The 21,640-nt window shown below is 39.2% G+C and overlaps 1 protein-coding gene across 1 annotated transcript in view; it reads left to right on the top strand.

The window, feature by feature from the left end:
- The window catches only part of DCAF5 (DDB1 and CUL4 associated factor 5), a 75,440-nt gene extending 54,859 nt beyond the window's left edge, over nucleotides 1-20,581 (top strand). The window contains exons 7-9 of the mRNA XM_085323326.1: nucleotides 646-712; nucleotides 11,442-11,569; nucleotides 18,526-20,581. Coding sequence (XP_085179452.1) covers nucleotides 646-712; nucleotides 11,442-11,569; nucleotides 18,526-20,328 — 1,998 coding nt within the window. The 3' untranslated portion in view covers nucleotides 20,329-20,581. The remainder of the gene's footprint in view (nucleotides 1-645; nucleotides 713-11,441; nucleotides 11,570-18,525) is intronic.
- The last annotated feature ends 1,059 nt before the right edge of the window (nucleotides 20,582-21,640 follow it).

The raw sequence follows: 21,640 nt of genomic DNA, 5'->3' as shown, positions 1-21,640 counted from the left end.
AACAAAGAGCTTGTTTGTCCTTCATCCGCTGTTGGGAAAGGGCAGCTCTCCATCTTTCCAGAGTAACCATAAGCAGGAAAAAAAACGAACAGTGTGATAAAACTGGTGTTTGGAACAGTTCCTGAGACTTGCTGGCACAGTATATTTAACTTTGGTTTTATTCAAGATTATCCTTTAAGAGCGACAGACTTTTAATGGTCTTCAGGAGACTGCTGTGAGCTATAGATGATGTACTTATGTGTTAGGGATATGCCAGCTCCCTCATTAGTTACATGTTTTAAGAAGTTTCCCTTGGTAGTCCAGGAGGAGAGAAAAAGGCCAGAGTTCCTGGCAGCTAGATCTGAGTTTGATCTGGACTCATATGCATTAAAGCCAGTTATACCCTGCAGCCTTATTCAGCAAACAAAACATATACTGTAGGCGTTAGCTATATGAAGCATACTTTTGAACTCTGGTCATCTTACGTGCTGGCAACATGTTTTTGCTGGTACTTTGTTCCTGTTTAAGGATAAGTTGATTAGTGAGGTGCATAGAAACAGTTGAATTACCCTGTTTCTCTTTTTTGTTTGGAGGAAGTAGCTCAACAACAAAACAAAATTCAGGTGGTACCTTGTGGTAACCTGTTTTTATTTTTATTTCTAACAGTACATCCTTTCGGGCTCTGATGACTTCAATTTGTATATGTGGAGAATTCCTCCAGATCCAGAAGCAGGTAAGTTTGTTTTTTTAATTTAGAGTCTGAAAAATACTAGTTTGTGTGTAGTTTTTTAAAGAAATGGCTGTGCTCGCTCAGTGTTATGATGAAACCTGAAGGGGAGAGTTCACAAGTGCCTGATCCAGTCTCTGGATAGCAATGAAGAATGCTTTTAAAATTTTTCAACGTGACTTTATTTTTTTTTCTCTTATAATGACCATTTAAAACTTCTAGCCTTCAGTGTAAAGGCTTGTTTTCTGCAGTACAGCYCTCTTCCTTTCCTCCTATCCCCAAACCCTCCTAGACGGAGCAGCTTTGCTCTTGCACTTCCTGCACACTATCAGCTGGTGGACAGGACCTCTTTTGACTCACTTCTCACCCTTCCTCGTGCTGGAGCCGAGAATCTATGCAAGTCACATTAGCTCAGCTCTGTGTGGAAGCTTAGGAGAARGAGATTAGAGTAAAGAAAAGCAGCAGTGTGGTTTGTAAGAGTAGAGTTGCAGTAGCCACAATTGGTCGGTGCCTGAATTGATATTTTCTAATACGTTATAGGGGCTGGCAATACTGCAACTTTCACTGCTACTCCAGGGCYTGTAACCTTAGCATGTCTCTTCTGTGAAACAAATCATCAGCACATGTCTTCTGTTGAAACAAATCACTGTGCTGCTTTGGAAGGGTATTGAATCTTCATCAAAGTACTCAAGATTTTATGAAAATCTACTATTGTTGCAATTAGTAATGATTCTCCTAGATTAAACTGTATGTTTTAGTGGTATTAAATACAATTAGGGATCTGCAGTGGTCTCAGRTGCTCTAGCAGTACTGAGAGCAGGTTACAAGCTGCATTAAAGGTAAAGTGAAAAGTTCTTCTTTTATTTTGAAACTTTTTAATCACAATGTGTCATTATAATCCACAGCTAAGAGGGTGAGTAGTTCATAAAAGAGCTGTTTAGCTGAAGAATTTTGAGGRAAGTGTCACTCCAATTTTGATTTCATTATTTAAGGAACATTTGATGTTGCACTCAAGTAACCTTGATATGCCAGTAGCTTGGCCTTCTGSAGGGTGGTGGTGGTGTTGGGGGAGGAGGGGATTACAGAGGCTCTCCTTCCACCTTTTCTTTTAATTTGTATGAATTCCTTTGTCATCTGACATTGTTTTATTACTTACATGTTTTCCTTTTATTTAAAATAACTTTTTCAAACATTTGTAACCTTTATTTACCTGTAAAATTTTGTTTGTGGATTGTGGATTTACGTTTTATATGTTACTATACTTCTCTTGACTCCATTTGTAAACTATGCATTTGACCATTGGTGTTTTTTGTGGTTGTGATGCTCTTGAGAACTAAGAGCTACCACCCCTCTGTTCAGTTGTGCCTTTATTCTAGGCAGCTGCGGATGTCAAACGTTTATCTGAGACTTTTGCATAAAGAGTGATAAATGGAATTACCATAAAACAATGACCTGTGCATTTTGGTCCGCTTGCTTTGTTTCTGCCTCTTGTAACTCGAGGAAGTGTGTCAGCAAACTTGCAACATTTCTGTTGCAAAATTAATTACTTAATGTCAATTGCTATCTTTAGTTGCTTAAGGGATCAGAAGATCTTGAAGTAGGAACAGTTTATGTCTTAGTCTTTTGTAACTTGAGCAGTTCTCTTACTCAAAGATCTTAGCAAAGCTCAGAGCTTTGTCTGCTACACTGCTGTTCTGGCTTCTGTGTCAAATAACTCATCAGCCATTCAAATCACCTGCGATTGGTTTACTGAAACTACTCTTCTTCATTCAACTCTTCTTTCCCCCAGAAGGGATAGGCTTGTTTTGAATGTGATAAAACATCCTGTCTTAAATCTGATCCTGTGGTTCAGAACAATTGTTTGGCTAGAGTGTTTGCTATGCTTAATTTGTGGAGAGAGACTCTTGCTGTTGGGATATGGAGAGCTTTGAAACCTCTTGCTTTTATGGAAAACTCTTTATCCTCATGTTCTCGCTTAAAATAGGAGTGTCTTTGGGTCTGTGATCTGAGGGTGTGGAATGTGATCTTTCATTTAAATATTGTACAAACTAAAGTTAGACAGGATGATGTAATGTCCTGTACTGTTGGTTGGTATTTTAAATAAAAATATGACTCTAGCTGATTTCTATCTTTCTAGTTGAATTGAGACATTGTGTTGCTATAAATATTTATGGTACAACTCCCTTAAATTATATTAGTTGTTTGTAAATAGCAATTTTTTTTTTTTGCAAGTGTAAAGCTCTTTTACAGAACTGCATCCTTAAAGACAGCTCTGAACAGATCCATTTGATTGTGTCCAGGTACAGAAAGAAGTAGCTATATAATTGTTAAAAACATTACTACATGAAAGAGAAAGAAAAGCAGTGAAGAGCACACACCAGTCAGACAACTGCAAATGTAGTTTCATGTGGGAGGAATGTAGTTACCTCTGATGTTTTGCCAGGAAAATTGAACAAATTCTGCTTGTTTTCTTTCTTTTTCTTGCCCCCCCCCCTTTCTTTCTTTCTTTCAAATAATCATAGTTTAGAGGTGTCTTCCTGGCAGGTTGCATTGAGTCATTCCCCCTCTGCTGGAAACTCCTCTAGTGGTTTTGTTCAGCCCAGTTAGTGTATGAGATGTACTGAGGTGGGGAAAAAGAAAGAAAAAAGTATTTTTTAGGGAGCTATTCTACTGAAGAGTCTTACTGACAAGTTTGGATTGTTCTGAATTGAGCAGACTTCYTGTGCTGGGAAGGAGGTTGAAACAACTGTGTGAGGGTGTTGAAACAACTTTTTTCCTTTCTTGAGGATAGAATAATTTGCTCATTTTTCCCCTTTATCTCCCTCCAAGTACTACCCATTTTTCCACTATTCTTCAGAAGTAATTACCAATTGATGGTGAATTTGTTAGCCAGTTTCTTCTTTAAAGCACATATTCCAGTTCTGTTCAGAGACAGTTTCTAGTAAAACTAATACATTATTTTGGTAGATGAAAACCAGCCCCAAGTTTCCACAGCTCTCATTATACTCCAAGGCAAGTTAAAAGTGAGAAGAGACATAAGCCCTMTGTGACCTGCCCAGTTAGGCTGTTAAATACTGGCTCAAGTGCTTCTGCTGTTTAAACCTAACTCCTATAAACATGGTTTCTTAGCTAGTAAAGARTTCTAGTTCAAGACAGAACCTGACAGGTCTTGTGGAGTAATAGAGGGCTTAATAGACCAAATGTTTTGCAAAGTGGAGTTTACATTCCTCACCCACAACTCTGACTCATCTTTGCAGCTCAGAGCTTGTCTTTTTTTGCTTTTTAAGTATTGCTCAAAGATACCATGTGAGGGGTATTTATTTGTGACTGAGAAGACAGTTGGAGATGCTTCAGTTTAGTTGTGCAGGCTGTCACCAGACTTCTGGAAACTTGAGTAAATCAAAACAGCAAGCTACATTTCAAAACCTCTTTTTAATTCTGTCTCCGACTAACTGCTGGCCAGAAAGGGCCTGTCATTGTGGTCCAGTTACTAAACCAATTGCATAAATTTTCGGCAGAACAACTGTATGTAATTTTTCTTTCCTTTTTTCCTTTGGCCATTGTAAATGCAGAACATCTCTTTTGGCTGAAGAATTGAGCAGCAAAGTTTTTAACCCTATTCAAATGTTATGATCTCATTGAAGACAGMTTGTGGCTTAAGCTCTCAAAGTTCCAGGCTGATGAGTAAAGCTGAATAATAGATGATTAGGTGCTTCTTAATGTCTTTGGTTTGTTTGTTTATATATATTATATATACACACACGTGTATAGAAATAAAAATGAGCTTTTAGGGGGTAAACCRTGTAGCTCAGTGACTTCATTTTCCTGAGGAAATTACTAAATTATTTTACTTTCAGAATGGTAGCTTCTCTTCCTTCAGGTCAGTGTTAACCACAATGTACTGTTGGACAGTTATTGAACAATTATGACAAGTAAGTGGTGGGACAGTGTGGAAGGGGTTCTTGTATCCAGTGGAATTTAGACTGATATGTGCCATGTGAACTTTAGCAGCAGAAATGTGTGGAGTGCTGTGGAAATGTCCTGGTTAGAGGGCATCTACCAAAAGGGGACAGTGGTAAGGTGAACATTTAGTATTGCCATAGACAAGTGGAAGATTCAGCACCCATGGGTGTTTCTCTCACCCACCTTAACATMTTTAATGTCTTCTAACAGTACTGGGAAGCAGAAGATAGCAGTAGGCACTGGGAGAAGCTGGAGAAACTTCAGTCTCTTCTACTGCCCRTCTAATTGCACCAAATTTCCTCTCCTTTTACTATTTTGAAGATGTTGACACCTGACAATACAAACTTATATTATGCCCATTGCTGTAAATGTGCAGGCAAGCAGTTTTCACACATCTAAATTGAAAAAACAGCCATTAATTGTGTGATAATTTCACATATTTTATTCCTTTGACATTCAGAAAGYGTATTTGTCATTGGTAGGTTGCATGGTTCCAGTAACGTTGTCTATACCATGGAGAACTATGCAGTTAAAATACCAGAGAAGTCACTTGCCTCCAACCAGAAGAGAAGACAGAGTGGAAAGAGTATGCCAAAATTTTATTTCTGTAGTAACTTTGTCCTAGCTTTCCTGGAGTTGTTTAGCTCTACGAGYGATAACACAGTGAGAGGGTTAATATAGATAGGGCAAAGATACATAATGCAGGTGTTTAGCAACAACAAAAGAAGGGAGAAAATATATACAGAAATGGATGCTGGCCATTATCCAAGCAAAGCAGATTTTTAGGATACGTTTGCTTGAGTGTAAATGTTTTTGTATCATTTGTAATACAGGCTTTGTTCTCTTTTGCCAAATGGTTACAGTAGATTGGAAGTGTGCATTCATTTGGTTAACCTAACCTGAGAGGTGGTAACGTCCTCAGGTGTGTTCTTTTGGTCTCTTGAGACCTCTGTACCTAGTCTAGTCTTACAGGAGCTTCCATGGTCTTGCTTGACAAGTGAGGGGAGATTAATAAGACGATACTATAAGACAGATAGTACAGGAATCAGATCCAGTGGTGCTGAAYGAGCTTCCTTCGTAGCATGACTGCTTTCGCAGAGGTCGCCTTTCCCTAGAGGCTAGGAAGTGATTCTCTTAAGTGTTGCCTCAGTGGAGGCTYAAACTGTGGAAACACTCTGATTACGTTAATAAAGAGTGCTAAACTACTTCACTTATAATAGAGCTTGCTTAAAACGCCTCAAAAGGGAGAAGCAAAAATTTTTGTCAGCCAATTACTCAGTGTAGCTATTYGGTTGTGTTAATCTAATATCTTTTGACAAGCATGTTAATGTTGCTTACTGTGAATATGCTCGGTYATGGAGTTACTGACCATGTTTGGTGGATTGATTTTTATCCTTTACAATGCCAGATACATACAGCACTATCTTCCTTAAGAGATGTTCAGATGTGACACCATGTAACRTACTTTTGTGGCCAAACTGAAGAGTCTTGAGACTCTGATACTGATGTCAGCATTGTGTAACATTTGTGGGCTATTGTGGAAAAATAGTTGGCTACTGCAGATGTCGTTGGGGAACAGTTTTGACTTTTGTCTGGCAAGACTACAGTAAAGCATTTCTTGGTGATACTTTGCTCCTCTGGGAGAACTGGGGAGTGGCTTTACCAAAAACTGACAACTTTCTGCATACTCCTTAAAAGTTTTAATCCAGAATTTTTCCTTTGACTCTTGGAATCTGTCCAGAGCTACAAGACCACTCCAGGCACAGGCTAGTCAAAGCAGGTGATTGCCTACAAGAGCAGGTTGGCTGAGGCAGGTGCTGACACCAGTCTCCAGCCCAGTGTTCCCTGTGTTTATGCGAAAGCTCTGCAGGGCCAGGCTGATCCCTTCTGCTGGCATGGGAGGCGGTGGGTGGGTTGGAAGATGGCAAAGGAGATACTCTGCAGCTAGAATAGGAGCTAATTTCTGGAGAGGGACATCCTCCATTCTATTTTTCTAGAAGTGGCAGAAATACCAAGCCTGGCTTTCCTGGTGCCTACTCCAGGTCTAAATGTGACCTGGATTATTATTCATGAAAACTAAACGAATTTTAAATTAACTTTCTGCTATAGTGCCAAGTGCTGTAGTCAAATGGTGTGCTGTGGCACACTGGCAGCAGCTGTGAACATCTGGTTCTTCTCAGGAGTTTTCAGCACTTTGAGTAAATCACAAGGCTTGTATGAAGTTAAGCATCAGTCTGTGGAATGTCTTTCTACCTTATATGAGCAACCAGTGGGACTTCTTTTTCAGAGTCCTAGATAGAAAAAAATCTTTTTTTTATGAGGTCATTTAATTCCTTTGTTATGGAGCCAGTGGAGGATTATTCCTTACCACAGTAAGTTCTCTAGTGCTTTGACAATTTTTAAATGTTTTGAGTAATGTGGCTTCTGTTACTTTAGAGACTGTCCAAGATTCTTATAGGTTTTCTACATGAGAGTAGTTTTCCTAATAATCTATCACTTTTCTTCCCTCACCAAATAATTCATTCTTTTTTAAACAGCATTGCTGCATATTGTGGGTGGGTATTACATATTCTACATGGGTAGTCAGATAGCTTTGGGTCCAAGTATATCACTCCCCTTCCTTGTGTTTTAATAGCCTTTTTTAGTGTGTTGGTGTGTGCCTTCAGGTATGTTCTCAGTATGTGAATGATCAGTCTCTTTGCAGAAATATTTGCAAACCTGCATAATTAAAGTGGATTTTATTAGCATAATATTTAAAACAAAATAATAACACAAGCCAAAGTGTATTCGCTCTGGCAATTTACTAGACTTCTATTACTTCAAAGCATTGTAATATCACTTCCTTCTATCTGTATCAAAGCTGGTAGATATGTCCTGTGTTGCCRTGGTATTCTTGCCAAACATTGTGTGCGTGTAGAGGAAATATCTTCTTTTTAAAAAGAACACTTAAGATTTAGTCTTTGGTATGGTTTTCATTCCAGCTGGTCAAATATTGTAGCAGGGTATTATTTTGAAAATTTTTTAAAACTCTATTACTCTTCTTCAGAGCACTTAGTTGTAGGGAGTAGAAAAAGAGGTATTTTCCTGACATTTCACTTCATGTATCAAATACAAGTGGACCAAAAAAACATTAACCAGAACAGCCAGAACACTATTACTGCTACTCAGAACTGACTTTAAGCTAGCAATATTTGGAAAACATTGCAAAATTCAGCTACTTTATTTCCGTTACCTCCTTCTACTGCTTAGTGGTTAGAAAGTTAGAAACCTTTTAAAAATCTCCCTAATCAGCTGCTTAAGATGGTTTGTTTTGATTTTGTTTTCCTTTTTTTTTAATAGTAAGCTATATGTAAACTAAGTCCTTGGCCTCTGCATAAGGACTGCTTTTACGTACATATCGAGCTATTCAAGGCTATAAAAACCTGTCATCCTAAGCCAGTTGCCGGAGTTGTCATGCCACTAAACTAAAGAGCAAACAAATGCCTACTCCCCTACCACCACCACCAAAAAGCAAAATTGGAGTTTTGTTGGGATAGCAAAGGTCATTCTGGCAAAACAATACGAGTAAATATCGCAGTTTAAGTGAAGACAGAAAAAAAAAAAAAACATAGAATGTGAGATGGTATCAGGAATTCAAGCTATTGATTGCCAGACTTCAGCTTAATATAGATACACTTTTTTATTATTTTTTTTTTGCCAGCAGACAAGAGCAAGCTCAAGTCATACTATGAGATGGCTAGAAGCTATATGGCTACAGTTAAGCCACTACTGAGCCTGGCCTGCTGAGGCCTACTGAGAGACTTGAGGGGTTCCAGACACATCTGGACACAAACATCTGCCTGGCATGTAGATACTCACATAATACAAGATACCAACTTTGCTGGGCTGCTATGAAGTGAAAGATGGAAGGATAAGGATGTAGAAGAAAATTCTTCATTAAGCGTAGATTTAGAGGCGTCACTTAGCTCATAGGAGTTGACATGGAGTCCTCTAGAAATGAGGTTCTGGGGCAGTCTCTTAATTCTGACATAGAGGTTAACAGGGTAGTGTTGGAGTTGATACTTCTTATATTTAAAAGCTTAAAACCTCACATACTTCTAGAAAAAGCTGTCTGTTAAGCCTTGTGATTGCACCAATTCCTTCGTAGGGGATGACTTCTGTAATTGGTCRTTTGGCTGTTTTAGAAGGCTTGATGGGGAAGGTCACCTTCACTCTAAAAGCAGTGGTTAACAGCTTAAAAGAAGCTTTAATTTAGGAAATTTAGTATTAAAGCAGAAATCTTYGGAGTTCCTGTACACTGTCTGAATTTGAATACGGCCTAAGTRGAGTTGTTCTGTAGATGTGGTGTGATGTGTACGCCACTGTTTTATCCGGTGTTCTTAATATGTTTATGAAACAYACAAAGTTTCAGGAAAAAAGTTTTGGCAAGTAACTACTGTCACTGTTTCATGAGGGAAATAATCATGGATTAATTCACATTGCTTACAGTCCCGCAAGAAGCCAGGGACTGACTTGGAAGCTCAATCTAAGTTACTGGTGTCATAGGCTTGTATTTCATCTGCATTAGAATGTTTCTTTGCTCATTGTCTCCAACTTCTGACTCTGTTATGAGTGTTTTGTAGTGCATATCTCTTGTGTTATGCTGAAATTGGGCAGCTAGAGTCTATGGATAGTTAAAACTCGGTTTTAGGCATTACTTACAGCCTTGGAAACATTTCTTAAGTAAATTGTCTCTTCACTCCTGAGGCCGTTTTCCTGGAATGTTTGTCTGCTTCGCCAAGATAAGTGCTTTGAGAACTGGACTTGATGTAACCATCTACAGTTGGCTAGATGCATGGAACTAGACTGACAACTGTGATTTGGCTGGAAGGAATGCTGTGGGAGTAGGGCAGCTTGCCATGAGCCACAAATGTGGTCATGATTGTCTAGCAGGGTGAGCAGAATGATAAGGCATGAGGAATCCCATAAAATGGGAAAGAAAATCTGAAGGTCTCAATTTGACATTTCATGAACTTGCTCTCCAGTCAGTTACTTCTCAGTCAACTTTGCTTACACAAGTAAAATCTTGCTGGAATGGCTGAACACTGAACTTGCCTCCTAACCTTTCCAGAAAATACAGATGTGCCCAAATAAGAGAACTGTGCCAAGTAGCTCAGCCTCAGTGCAGTTTTTAATGATCACATTACCAGATGCAACATGTAGCTCTTTCTGTCCCAAAGTGCCATAAAGACTGCATTTGTGGTCGGCAAACACTTATCTCTGCAAACAGAACTCTTTTGAGAAGCTGTAGAGATCTGTTTGTAGATAGGTATGGGCTTTATAGGGAAGGGTTATCAGTTAGATATTTAGAGTGTAAATATGATGAATAGAAGGGGTGGAATATTTCCTCTAAGAGAAGTGAACGTAGGCTACAGTTCTTTGCTGTTTATTTAACCTAACAAATAGAAGATGATGTAGAGTTATAGGGGAACTATATGACTTTCTGTTTTAGAAGATGGATTTTTCAACATTGAGTTTAGGTTCAGCCTGCAGCTATTTTAGCAGAAAAAAAGCTGTGGAGGACAAAGAAGGATAGCAAACATTTTCCGCGGGAAGAAGTAATTACAAARCTTTACGTATACATATAACTTTACATATACATAAAGTCTATTTGTTTATTGTTAACATGACCATAAGCACAGAGGTTAATGAAATGATGTTACCTTTCTATAAGATGTAACCTTTGTGGTTGTAAATGTAAAGACTGTTCTCCTCTAAAGCTATTTTCAGTTTATACTTCCCTTTTTTTAAAAGAGGTCTTGGCTTCTTTCACTTGCCATGTTAATCCTAGCACATTCATTAACTCTTGTTTATTCAGATAATCAAGTGTGCCTTCCAACAAATTTATCATTTTATTTGTGTGAATAATACAGTATACATTTACTGTGTGACAATTTCTTGCCATTTATATAACTTGACAAACAGAAGGTGGTTTAGGCAAGTAGAGGTATATAGACCTAAGGGGTTTGGGTTTTTTTGTTGTTGTTGTTGTTGTTTTTTTTAAAAAAAAAAAAGTCAGTGACCAAGCAGAGTTCTTCTCTGGTTTCTGAGTTTTACAGTTACCACCAAAGCAATCCACTTCAACTAATTCTCTACTGTATGATGAAGAATGATAAAACTACTGATCAGTTGTGTTATATCAGGGCCCTCTTTACATCTGATMTACAGAAATGCGGGTTGTTAGAAATGCAAGTTGTTAGCCTGGAGAAAGCTGCCGTAAGTCTGGCTGTAATATAGTAGCTCAGACTAGTAGCTCTGAAGATCAGCTCCCTTAGATTCCTACCATAGGATCAATTGTGACAGTAAAGGAATGCTGATAACAGAGAGGGTATAAAAATTTGACCTCTATATTTAGCTTTGCTTCGAATTTGCAAACTGTAACTGGTGTTACGCCTTAAGCCTTCTGGTTTCAGTTGTGCTTCCATTAAAGGTTTATGTTGTTCTTATTCATATACTTGTCATATTGAGTCAAAAGCCTTCATTGTTTGTTYAGATAGTTGAACTAGAGCTTGCCTCCAAGTCCTAATTTGCAGGAAGGATGCTCTTCATCAGACTTGCAGCTTTTCAAAGGGACTTTGCTCATAAAATCAGAATTCTGCAGCCAACACGGGCCTTTGAAATATTGCAGAAAAAAGTTGAAGTGCATTGTCAAATACGACTTTAAATTATGATTAATGACAGGCATATGAAAATTTAATTATTCATTTGTGTGTACTTTCTTTTTATTTTCTAGGTGGCATTGGCAGGGTTGTCAACGGTGCTTTTATGGTATTGAAAGGTCATCGGTCAATTGTAAACCAAGTCCGATTTAATCCTCATACTTATATGATCTGTTCTTCTGGCGTTGAAAAGATTATAAAGGTAAGATTAATTATAAGAAAATGTATTATTTCAGTATTTAAGGAAGAAGCACTTTCTTTTGCTCTGGATTGTTCTTTTTCATGCCCATCCTTTCAGCTCATTTTATTTTCTTGTAATCTCATAAGACTTCTGATACTTCGGRCTAAAATGTAATAAAATTCTCTTTGAACAGTATACTTGAGCATTAGCCTATCCTGACCTAGCTGAATTTGACCCCAAAATTGCTTGATGTGCCTTTGTATAATTTTTACTTCTAAGTACACACTTCTGCTTTGGAACAGTTTAACATAACTTTCTGAGGCTTCCAAAGGAAAGAGGACTCCTACTGCCTTCCATTGTCTGTCTTTCTGAATCCTATGCTAATTTACACTATTTTTAGAAACTTTGGGCCTCCTTATGTGTATTGCAAAGAGAAGACAAATTTTGTAAGATTCTTAAACTTCCTTTCCTTACGGAAAGACAGTCAGTTTTATGGGAGCGAGACAGAAACTTTTTTATTTCTAACAGAGAGAGAACAGAGGGACAGGGGAGTCTGTGTGCTGTGCTAATGCATTTTTGCATTGCTGTAGAAATTTTGCTATAATTTAGGTCTAATAACAAGAGAAAAGAAAATAGAACAATTTCATTTTTAAGTAAGAGGAAGAGAACTGATGCTGCTTCTAACCATTTATTGAATGGCTTTGTAAGAGTCTTGCCTGCAAATGGCCGTAATTGGGGTCATTTGAGTATAGGTAAATAGGCTTTTAGTCAACTTCAAGTTGACTGAATGAACTTTTCCTGCCAAGGAATATTTTAATAGACTGTAACTTAGGGACAAGAACTGGCCCAAATTCCTCGGACCATGGCCCAATGCCTAACTGCATCACTTGTGTTACAGCTACTCACAGCTTTTGGGATCTGATCCTACTTCAACTTTCCTACTACGCTCTCTTCCACTAGTACTGCAATTTGTTTTTCCACTTTTTCCTTCATCTGTGTCCCTCTGACAGGTTTTATACAAATAGTTTGGTCACAAAATCTATTAAATACAGGCCTTGAACAAAAGTGCGTTGAGTAGTCTTAGCAGCTCATTGATTTCTGAATTTTAAATTAGTCAGTCTACCCCTGTTTAAAAGCAGTTTTGCTAGAGGAATTTCTTTTGCTTTGGGACCTTAATTCATGCAGTCTTAAGTCTCGCTTTTGGATTTTGGATCTGCTGACCCTTCACCCTGCGAGTCCCTCCTGCATGAGTGTGCTTTGACTGTTGGATTAGCATTGGTATAAACATTCCCTGTGCTGCTTTTGTGTACTTCCCCCCCAGGTGATTAAAAGGCTAGTTTGATTAAGCGTGGAGTCACAGGTTGTGTAACTCTTTCGAAGACAGCTGTGCTTGAATGCGTCTTTAAGAGAGAGCCTGTTGTTTCACAGTATGTGCAGGGAAATGGCTTAGCTGCTTTGAAGCAACTGATTTCCCCAAACACTGCAAGCTGGAAGCAAATCAAGGGAAGTGTTCTACGTATGAAGTTTGTTAGCAAGACAGAACTTCTTACTCTTTGGTTGTGTGTCAGTCTTGCTCAGCTTGTAATGCGCATTGTTTGGGGATCAGGTTGTCTTAAAGTTCAAGTATCATATCTAGTCTGGTTTGTGTGATTCTTTTAGTGAATGGCAGTTTCTAGGTGACCATGTGGTGATGGTTTCTTTTTCAATCCAGCTATTTCTACAGATATCTTTGCAAAAAGATAGGCTGGAGGCTAGCAACAGCCAGTAGCAGTAAGGGAAAAACGGAAGGAAACAACCCAACAGTTCTGAGAGCCTCTGGGACGTACCTAATGCAGAGAGGAAAGAACAGCCTGAGGAGAGCGTCTTGAACAAGCAGAGGAAAATGTGCCCAGATTGAAGAGCTAAGGAGACTATTAGAGTGGTAAACATAGGGATAAAGACAGTGGTGGCTGGCAGGAAAGCCTAGGCAGGGGAGTGGCAGATAGAACAGATGGGAGAGAAAGCTTGAAAACCAGCAGGAAGATGGCTATTTACTGCATTTAAAATAGCTCAGAACACAAGTTCTTCCTGGCTGTCTTTCATGTCAAGCATGTTTGATATGCTTGCCTGGAGAAGTTCAGCTGAAAATCCTTACAGCCATAAATAAAAACTATAGTTGGTTTTTTTTTAATTGGATCCTTAAGCCTCCTTCCTTCCACTGTCCTTCAAGTATCTTCTAAAAAAAAGTTATGAAATTAAATCATAAAAGATAAATTCATAGTGGTTGGTTGATATTCCATTCCCTCAGTTGTAGAAAAACTGTGATGAATTAAAAATGTGGATGCAAGCAGTTTTTTCTGAGCTCTCATTTTTAGTCTAGCTGGCCTAAATTTAGTACTTGTAAAAGCGAGGAACTGATAGCACTAGCATCTAGGCATGATACAGACAAGCCAATCAAGAATCCCACGTGCTTCTGCTGACACACTTGCTATTTTAATGCTGATTCCAAATGAGATAGAAATTCATCTTAGGCCTAACTCTGCTGAAATAAGCAGCGCTCACAAGGATGACTTTGACCTTTGTGGCTTTTTTTCTTTTGTTTTAAGGAATCTGAAAGAATATAACTCAATAACTCAGTGGTTTATGCTTCAATTTCTATGAGTTACAGTGGTGAGACTACAATGATTAAGTTGTTGAGGGCTGGATTTCTTTGGGGGGGTTAATATTTAAGTGAGAGGCTTCAGAAAACCAAAATGAGACTTAACAAGCTCATTAATACAACATACGTGAAGCCTCTACTCCAGACAGTGTGAATGCACATGAATTGCTCATTGCTCTCCATTTCAGAAACCTGAACCTCAGAAGGGTCGTATTGAAAAGTACAGCTGTGAACTAAAATTGCCACTTTGCAGCAAACGTTCACCACTAGGGCTAAGCAAAATAAAATAGAAAAATACCCCTTTCTTCTCAGTTAAATGTGTAAGACATTAGGGTGTGCTGTCAAGAAAAGGAATTGCATTGCAAAAGAAGCAAATGAGGCTTTCCTTCTAATGCGTGGGACTCAAAGGAGGGCCACAGGGAATTGCACAGTTAGATAGTTTCAGAAAAGGTGAACTGGAGCCGAGCACATAAAGATTTTTAGAATGAAGACTCCTTTGTACTGGACTGGATCTTAAGGCAAAGATAATACTTTTTGTTTGGTTGGTTTGAGTTTGTTTGTTTGGTTTGGTTTACCTTTTTTTTTTTTTCTTTTTTTTTGAGGATGGCTGTTGTAGGACCTGTTTGAAAATCATCGGTGTATCAGAGAGCAAAGTCTATTTGCCCTTGTTGCTATGGTGACAGATTAATGTCGTTGTAGCTAGTTGCCTCTGCCTTAACAGATAATCTAATACAGCTGGTTTCAGTTACTGCTACACTAAAGGCATGACTACTTTTTTGGTTTACATTCTGAAGTTTTGATACCATGTAGTACAAGCAATTCAGYGATGCCCTTTGTTGAAGTGGATAGAGAAGCAGTTTTGTACTCTTCCTTTCCATTGTTCTATTTTTGTATGCAAACTTGGGGCATCAGTGACTAATATCCAGTTCCTTAGTCCTCTGACGGAGAAAACTTCTTATTATCCTTCAATAGGATGATCTGCCAGCTTATTTTCTCCATTTTGCTCACATTCTTTCCTGACATAGCATCAGTCAAATGACAAAAAAAANNNGTTTAGGAAGAAAGCCATTTCAGATGTCACAGAAATGATTCTGGCCTAATTGCTACTAGTTTAAAGACTTTCCAGTTTTGCCAAGGAAAAGATTCTTGGTCTGATTTCCTCCCCCTGCTCTGGGGCCCTGGTGTGCCTTCACACTCCCCAGCAAAAAGTAGAGATATTGATCTCCAGTGCCATCTGATCCTGTACAAACAGGTGTTCATGGGAATAAATCCTTAAGTTCCCCTGGTTCACCTTTTTATTTACTCCTTGTCTATGAGCAAATGCATCTTGGTGGAAGAGTCCCACTGTGAACTCTTTTCAGTTATCTCTTGAATATTTCGCACTAGTTAATTTTTTGAGGTGCTTGCAGGGTAAGCAAAAAAGCTTTGGGTAGAAATAGCAGCAAGGATGCAGAATCTCTTGGCATTTACTTAATATACTTTTTTAGATGACCTCTTCATAAATAAACCTTTTCCAAAGTGACTTCAGAGCAACCTCCTTCTCCTGAACTTATGCTAGTTCATACTAAGTCTAAATGTGTTCTAATTTTCTTGAAAAAGTCTTAGCAAAATCCAGGAGCTAACTTGCAGTGATGCTACATGTCTGAGAATACTTGAAACTTGTTCTCCTCTTAAAAATAAATACTGCCTAGGCAACGTTGCACCTGAAAGAAATTCAGGAATCTGTCTTTGAAATGAAGACAAGAGAAACATAAGAAAGGTGTTACCACAAGTAGAAGGCAAAAACAGCAAGTTACCATGATGAGAAAGCTTTCTGTGCAGTCTGGAAACCAACAGTACTTGTTAGGAAAACKCTACACTCAAGATGCAAAAACATATAGATGGCAAAACATGTTCAGAGCAACAGTTTAATTAAAATCTAATGAGCAGGCAAATGCTACTAGAATCTAACTACCTAAGGAAGGGGCATGAAAGCATGCTTGTCCAAGCAAACAGCCTAGTTCCTGTGACATACACTAAGCATGAAGCATATCCAAGAAGGTATATGCTTGCCAAAGGCAAGGAGGTTTACTTGCTGAAATACTCAATAGTGTGACAAAGCAGGGAAAAGATCTGATAAAACCACTGATAAATCCACATACACAGAGAGGAGACTCTCCTACCTTGTCTTTGGGAAAGTGGATCATGGGATCATTAGAGGATGAAGTGATGCTCTTTTTGTTCTCTTGAACAGTTCAAAAAATATGCCAAGTGTGGTTGATGGAAGTCTAAGCGTACTGAGCTTAGCAACACCTGCTCTTGGGCTGCAGTCTTTTTATCCAAGCCTGGTATTTCTCCCCTGAACTACATTTCTAGTAAGTGCAATGCTTGAGTCAAGCAATGGAGATTGTCTTCATTCTGGTTTCAAGTATTATATTAATGAATTGTACTGGAAGAGAATTTGTTTCAGTACTGCAAACAATAAAACTTGCAATTAGAAAAAGCAGATACACCTTGAAATTGAAGCAGTTCTTAGAAACAGGCTATTGAAATGCAATAATAAATTGCTTTGCTATTTGCTTAAAGGCAGTTTGATTTCTGTAGCAAAAAAAGGTGTATTTGCAAACCACTTCAGTTTTGGGATAGATTTTTTCTTACCTGCATGGCCAGATCATATGTGGAAGCTACATTAACTGTAAATTACATGAAGGATGCAAAACAAAAGCATTCAGGCTTAAGAGAATTGCAGAAAAAAATTACTTGTTCAGCTTAAATTTGACTCTGTGAAAAAGAAGCAGCAAAATAATTTTGTGGTTTTTTTTTCCCTARGTATTAAAAGTGTAACATCTAAGATCTTGCTGAACACTGTTGAAATTCTCTAATACAGAATTACTAGCATTCATTGGCTTTTTTTATAGTGCTTGTCATGATAATATCAGATTATGTTGCATATGTTAACTATACGTCTGTGAGATGAGCTACTATCCCATTTGTTAACAATTTTGTCTACTTTACTAATTTCTTATGGGAAATGAGTTTAAGGTTTTTTGCAAAGTCTTTTCCAGAAGGCCAACCTATTATAGACAGCTGGCATAGAAAATTTTGCCCTGAGCTTGTTAGCCTGGTAAAACAAAACCATGGCTGAAAGCAGATCTTTTCACAGAATCACAGAATGGTTGAGGTTGGAAGGGACCTCTGGAGATCATCTAGGCCAACCTCCCCCTACTCAAGCAAGGTTACCTAGAGCACATTGCACAGGATCACATCCAAGCAGGTTTTAAACATCTCCAGCAATGGAGACTCCACAGCCCCTGTGGGCAACCTGCTCCAGTGCTCAGTAACTCCCAAACGTTTTATAAACAGAATGTTAACACCGTGTTGTGGATAGGCTGTGTATGGGCTCTGACTGTAGTACGCGTCATGCACCAGATTAGCATCAATCTAGAGCACAGTGGTAGTGGCTGGCATCCAAATGAGTGCCTTAAACATATTACCCCTGAATCTGTGAGCAAAAGTGAGAGAAGTGAAGGAGATCCAACTGTTATATTTGCTGCGTATTGCCAGATTCTCAGGAATATTCTTGAGTCTTTTGGTCTTGAGGGGTTTGGGGGATTCTTTTTTCCGTCCACACCCGGGAAAACTAAAGGAGGGTTAGGGTGGCAGCAGGGTCAAGGCTGTTGATAGCGATGAAATAATTTAGTTTTACAGTGGTATTATCTCTCTCCACTTGAAAAGTAGCTTTCACTAAAACTCTTCTCCTTTACCTTTTCCCTCTAACTAAAACAGCTGCAGCTGCTTGAGAGTGTTGAGGGGGAAATTTTTGTTTTATTTCCTTCAGAACTGTTCACTAAAAAGAGTACTGAGGGCCTGCTTTTCACTTCCATGCATTCAGCTCCCTGACTGCTGATCAGGTGTGATTCTGCAGCTGGATGAAATGTTACTCTATATCACTGGCACAATAACTCTAGTTTCCTGGGAAACAAGTGCCTTCATTAGTGCTAAGACTATATTGTAGGCAACAAACTATTCTTACCCTTAGTGAGTAAGCATCCCCTATTACATAACGATAGAGCCCTGCAATTTGGGAGAAATTATTACATACTGAAACATTGCAGCGATGGAGAATTTGTGGTGTGAGATCTTTACATTCTGGATGGATGAAGTAGATATAGGAAAACACATTTGTAAAGGGGAAAAGAAACATCTCCTTGGAACACATGAAAGTTTTGGACTAGAGAGTAAGCAACTATATTAATAAAAACAATCCGCAGCTTGCAGTATTTCTTAATATTTGCTGTATTCTATTTCAAATGTTCAACATTTTCAGTTCAAAGCAACGTGTATTTTTTTTCTATTGCAGATCTGGAGTCCTTATAAACAACCTGACTGCACAGGAGATCTGGATGGTAGAATTGAGGATGATTCTCGTTGCCTCTACACTCACGAAGAGTACATTAGTCTTGTGTTGAACAGCGGTAGTGGTCTGTCCCATGACTATGCCAACCAATCAGTCCAGGAAGATCCACGAATGATGGCCTTTTTTGACTCCCTGGTGCGCCGGGAGATCGAAGGCTGGAGTTCTGACTCGGACAGTGACCTCAGTGAGAGCACCATCCTGCAGCTCCATGCAGGAGTGAGTGAACGCTCTGCTTACAGTGAGTCAGAGTCTTCTGCCTCTTTGCATCATTCCCCACCACATGTGGCAGAAGAATCTGATGAAACTGCCTATAATTTAAGGGCCTTAAGATCATCTGAATCTCCCTCAGCCAGAGAAGACGTGGCATCCCGTCAGCAGAGACTCTCTGCACTGAGAAAGTATCAGGATAAACGTCTCTTGGCCCTTTCCAATGAGTCTGATTCTGATGAAAATACCTGTGAGGCAGAGCTAGACACAGATCTCTTTCCACGGCCACGGTCCCCAAGTCCTGAGGAGAATGAATCCAGCAGTTCCAGCAGCAGCAGTAGCACTGAGGATGAAGAGGAACTGAACGAACGACGCACGTCTATGAGGCAACGCAATGCACTGAGGCGCCGACAAAAGGTGCAAAAAGAAGAGAGGACTAGCACTAACACAGAGAATGTGACCCCCTACATAGGTGAGGACATCTATGATTACCCCCAGATCAAAGTAGATGATCTTTCTTCTTCTCCAGCTTCTTCGCCTGAAAGGAGTTCAGCCAACAAGGAAGTTCTCAAAGAAAGGACCTCTCCTTGTTCAGACAGTGAGTCAGTGGAGAGAAAAATTTACAAAGCATACAAATGGCTTCATTATTCTTACATATCATATTCAGCTGGTAAAGATGGTGAATCTTCCCATGGAGATGGGGAAAATGATGAAGGGAAACCAGGAACTAGTGGAAGACATGGTACAGCACACTCGTTAATTAAGGAAGATGCTAGGAACTTGAGTTCTGTAGTTCCTCAAGGTTCCTCAGCTCTTCCTGCTGAAAGCCACAATAAAGAAACTTTAAAAGAACGTGGTTTGATAGAAAATTCTAGTAATAGTCAAACTTATGAATGTGACAATCAGCGGCAGATGGAGGGTCGAGAAAACGCATCTGAAGACACCAGCAGTGGAAGTATAGAACATTCTTTTGAGACTAAAAAGCTCAATGGAAAAGCTAACTGCAAAGGGCTGACTAGTTGTGCTGAAGAGCCTTGCATTCAGACAGCAGGACTTCTGGAACAGAAAAATAGTCAGAACTGTCAGCCAGCATCTAGCCATAACTCACTGGTCCCTCCATTCTCCACTGTTGCCATCTGTAGCCTGTCTGGTCATTGCTCCAGAAACCAGACTGCTGATGGTGAGGAGAGGAGCCTTGACACTTCCTGCGTTAACCACAATAACGGCCACTTGCATCTTCGCCCTTCATGCTTTAATAATGGACAGAGTTTTGGAGAGCAGGAGACTGTGATTCAAGGACTGCGCTCAAATGCTGATAATGGCAACCTTGTACAGATGGGTGTGACCTTGCACAAAGACCGTTGCTTGTCTGAAATGGACTCTAACAGCTACAGTGTGAGCACAAGAGAGGATACTGCTGACTTGCATCCCACAGGCAGTGAGAGCACTCAGTCTCTCGGAGGACTGAAAAGGCACAGAGTGGAGTTGGAAGACGCCGATTCAGAGAATTCATCCTTAGAAAAGAAGTTAAAAACATGATAAATGTAAATGTCTGTCGTAGTGTACACTCTCTAAAAAGGAAAAGGAAAAAAAAAAGTATTAAAGGCACATAGAGCTTGGGTCTGAAACATTGAGTTTGATTCTCCATTCCATTCTTCAGTGGGTCTGTTTTAGATTGCCAGTGGTTCATGCTGTATACAAATCCAACTTACTCCTTAATGAGACTGAGTCTAGTGTACCCATACAAGGTTCTGTTTAAAGTAAATCCTTATTAAGACGGTTGACTGAATTATTCTTGTGTGAACATGTGTCGTTTATTCAGCCAACCAACTAGGATGACTGCTTTGTAGGTTTTGATTGTCCTTCTGAAAAGGAAAAATCCATAGTGACACTTATAACATATTACAGACTGAGGAACGATTGAATTAGATCACACTGGTGGTAGTTTGGGGTATGTTTCTTTGTGAGGAAAATAAAGAAGAAACCTTTCTGACCACTTAATTCTATTTCAGAAATTAAAGAAATGCAATCATGAAGGAGGATATTTTCAGAACTTACTTGGATCTGTAGAGATGATATTTCATAAAGCACTTGCTTTTGGTATAGTTCAGTGACGTTATTTTTATGCCAACAAAAAAGCTGTAGGAAATGAGCCTCTTTCAGAAATCAACTTTAGACTGTTCCCATGGTGACGTTCAACTTTGTGGGTTTTTATAGAAAAGTACTGAATAACACAGTATCATCATTATACTAAAATGTGATTGCTTGGCATGAGGAAGGTATAATGCTATAGGCCTCACTCTATCCAAGGGCTATTAAAAATCAGGCATTGTAGTATGCCGTTTTATAAGCTTAACACACACATTCAATACTACTAGGATAGGCTCTGACTGCTGGGATGCATCTTGACTGTGCTCCCCCTTAGTACTTACCTCTGGGAGGCAGGAGGCAAAGAGAATACTGGAAAATGGATAATCTGATACGTGTTAACAGCAACACTTGGTAAAGCCTGAAAAAATTATGCTAAAATTTTCTTAGCTCGTTTTGAGCTTAGAAACTAAGGCAAACAGCTTGACATTGGAGGTCAGGAATGGTTTTCCACCACTGTGCTGCAGCTAGTTTAAAATGCTAGATGAGTATATGGATTCAGTGTGAGCAAGAAGCGTGTGTATGAGAGTTTCAGAGAAATGGCCCCGCACAGTGCCATGAGGATAGCAGAGCTCTGAGTGGGGCAATCTGAGTTTGTGCAAGGGAGTAGCTTTTGCCAGCTGGATGTCGTGAACTTGGTGTACTGATCAAGGGAGTTGAGTCTGTTGTTGTGTGGACTCTGTTTTTAATGGAATATGCAGTG

The sequence above is a fragment of the Rhea americana genome, unplaced genomic scaffold, assembly GCF_003343005.1.
Source record: "Rhea americana isolate MKP2758 unplaced genomic scaffold, rheAme1 scaffold_84, whole genome shotgun sequence".
NCBI classification, from domain to species: domain Eukaryota; kingdom Metazoa; phylum Chordata; class Aves; order Rheiformes; family Rheidae; genus Rhea; species Rhea americana.
This window is presented reverse-complemented; position numbering and strand designations above follow the sequence as displayed.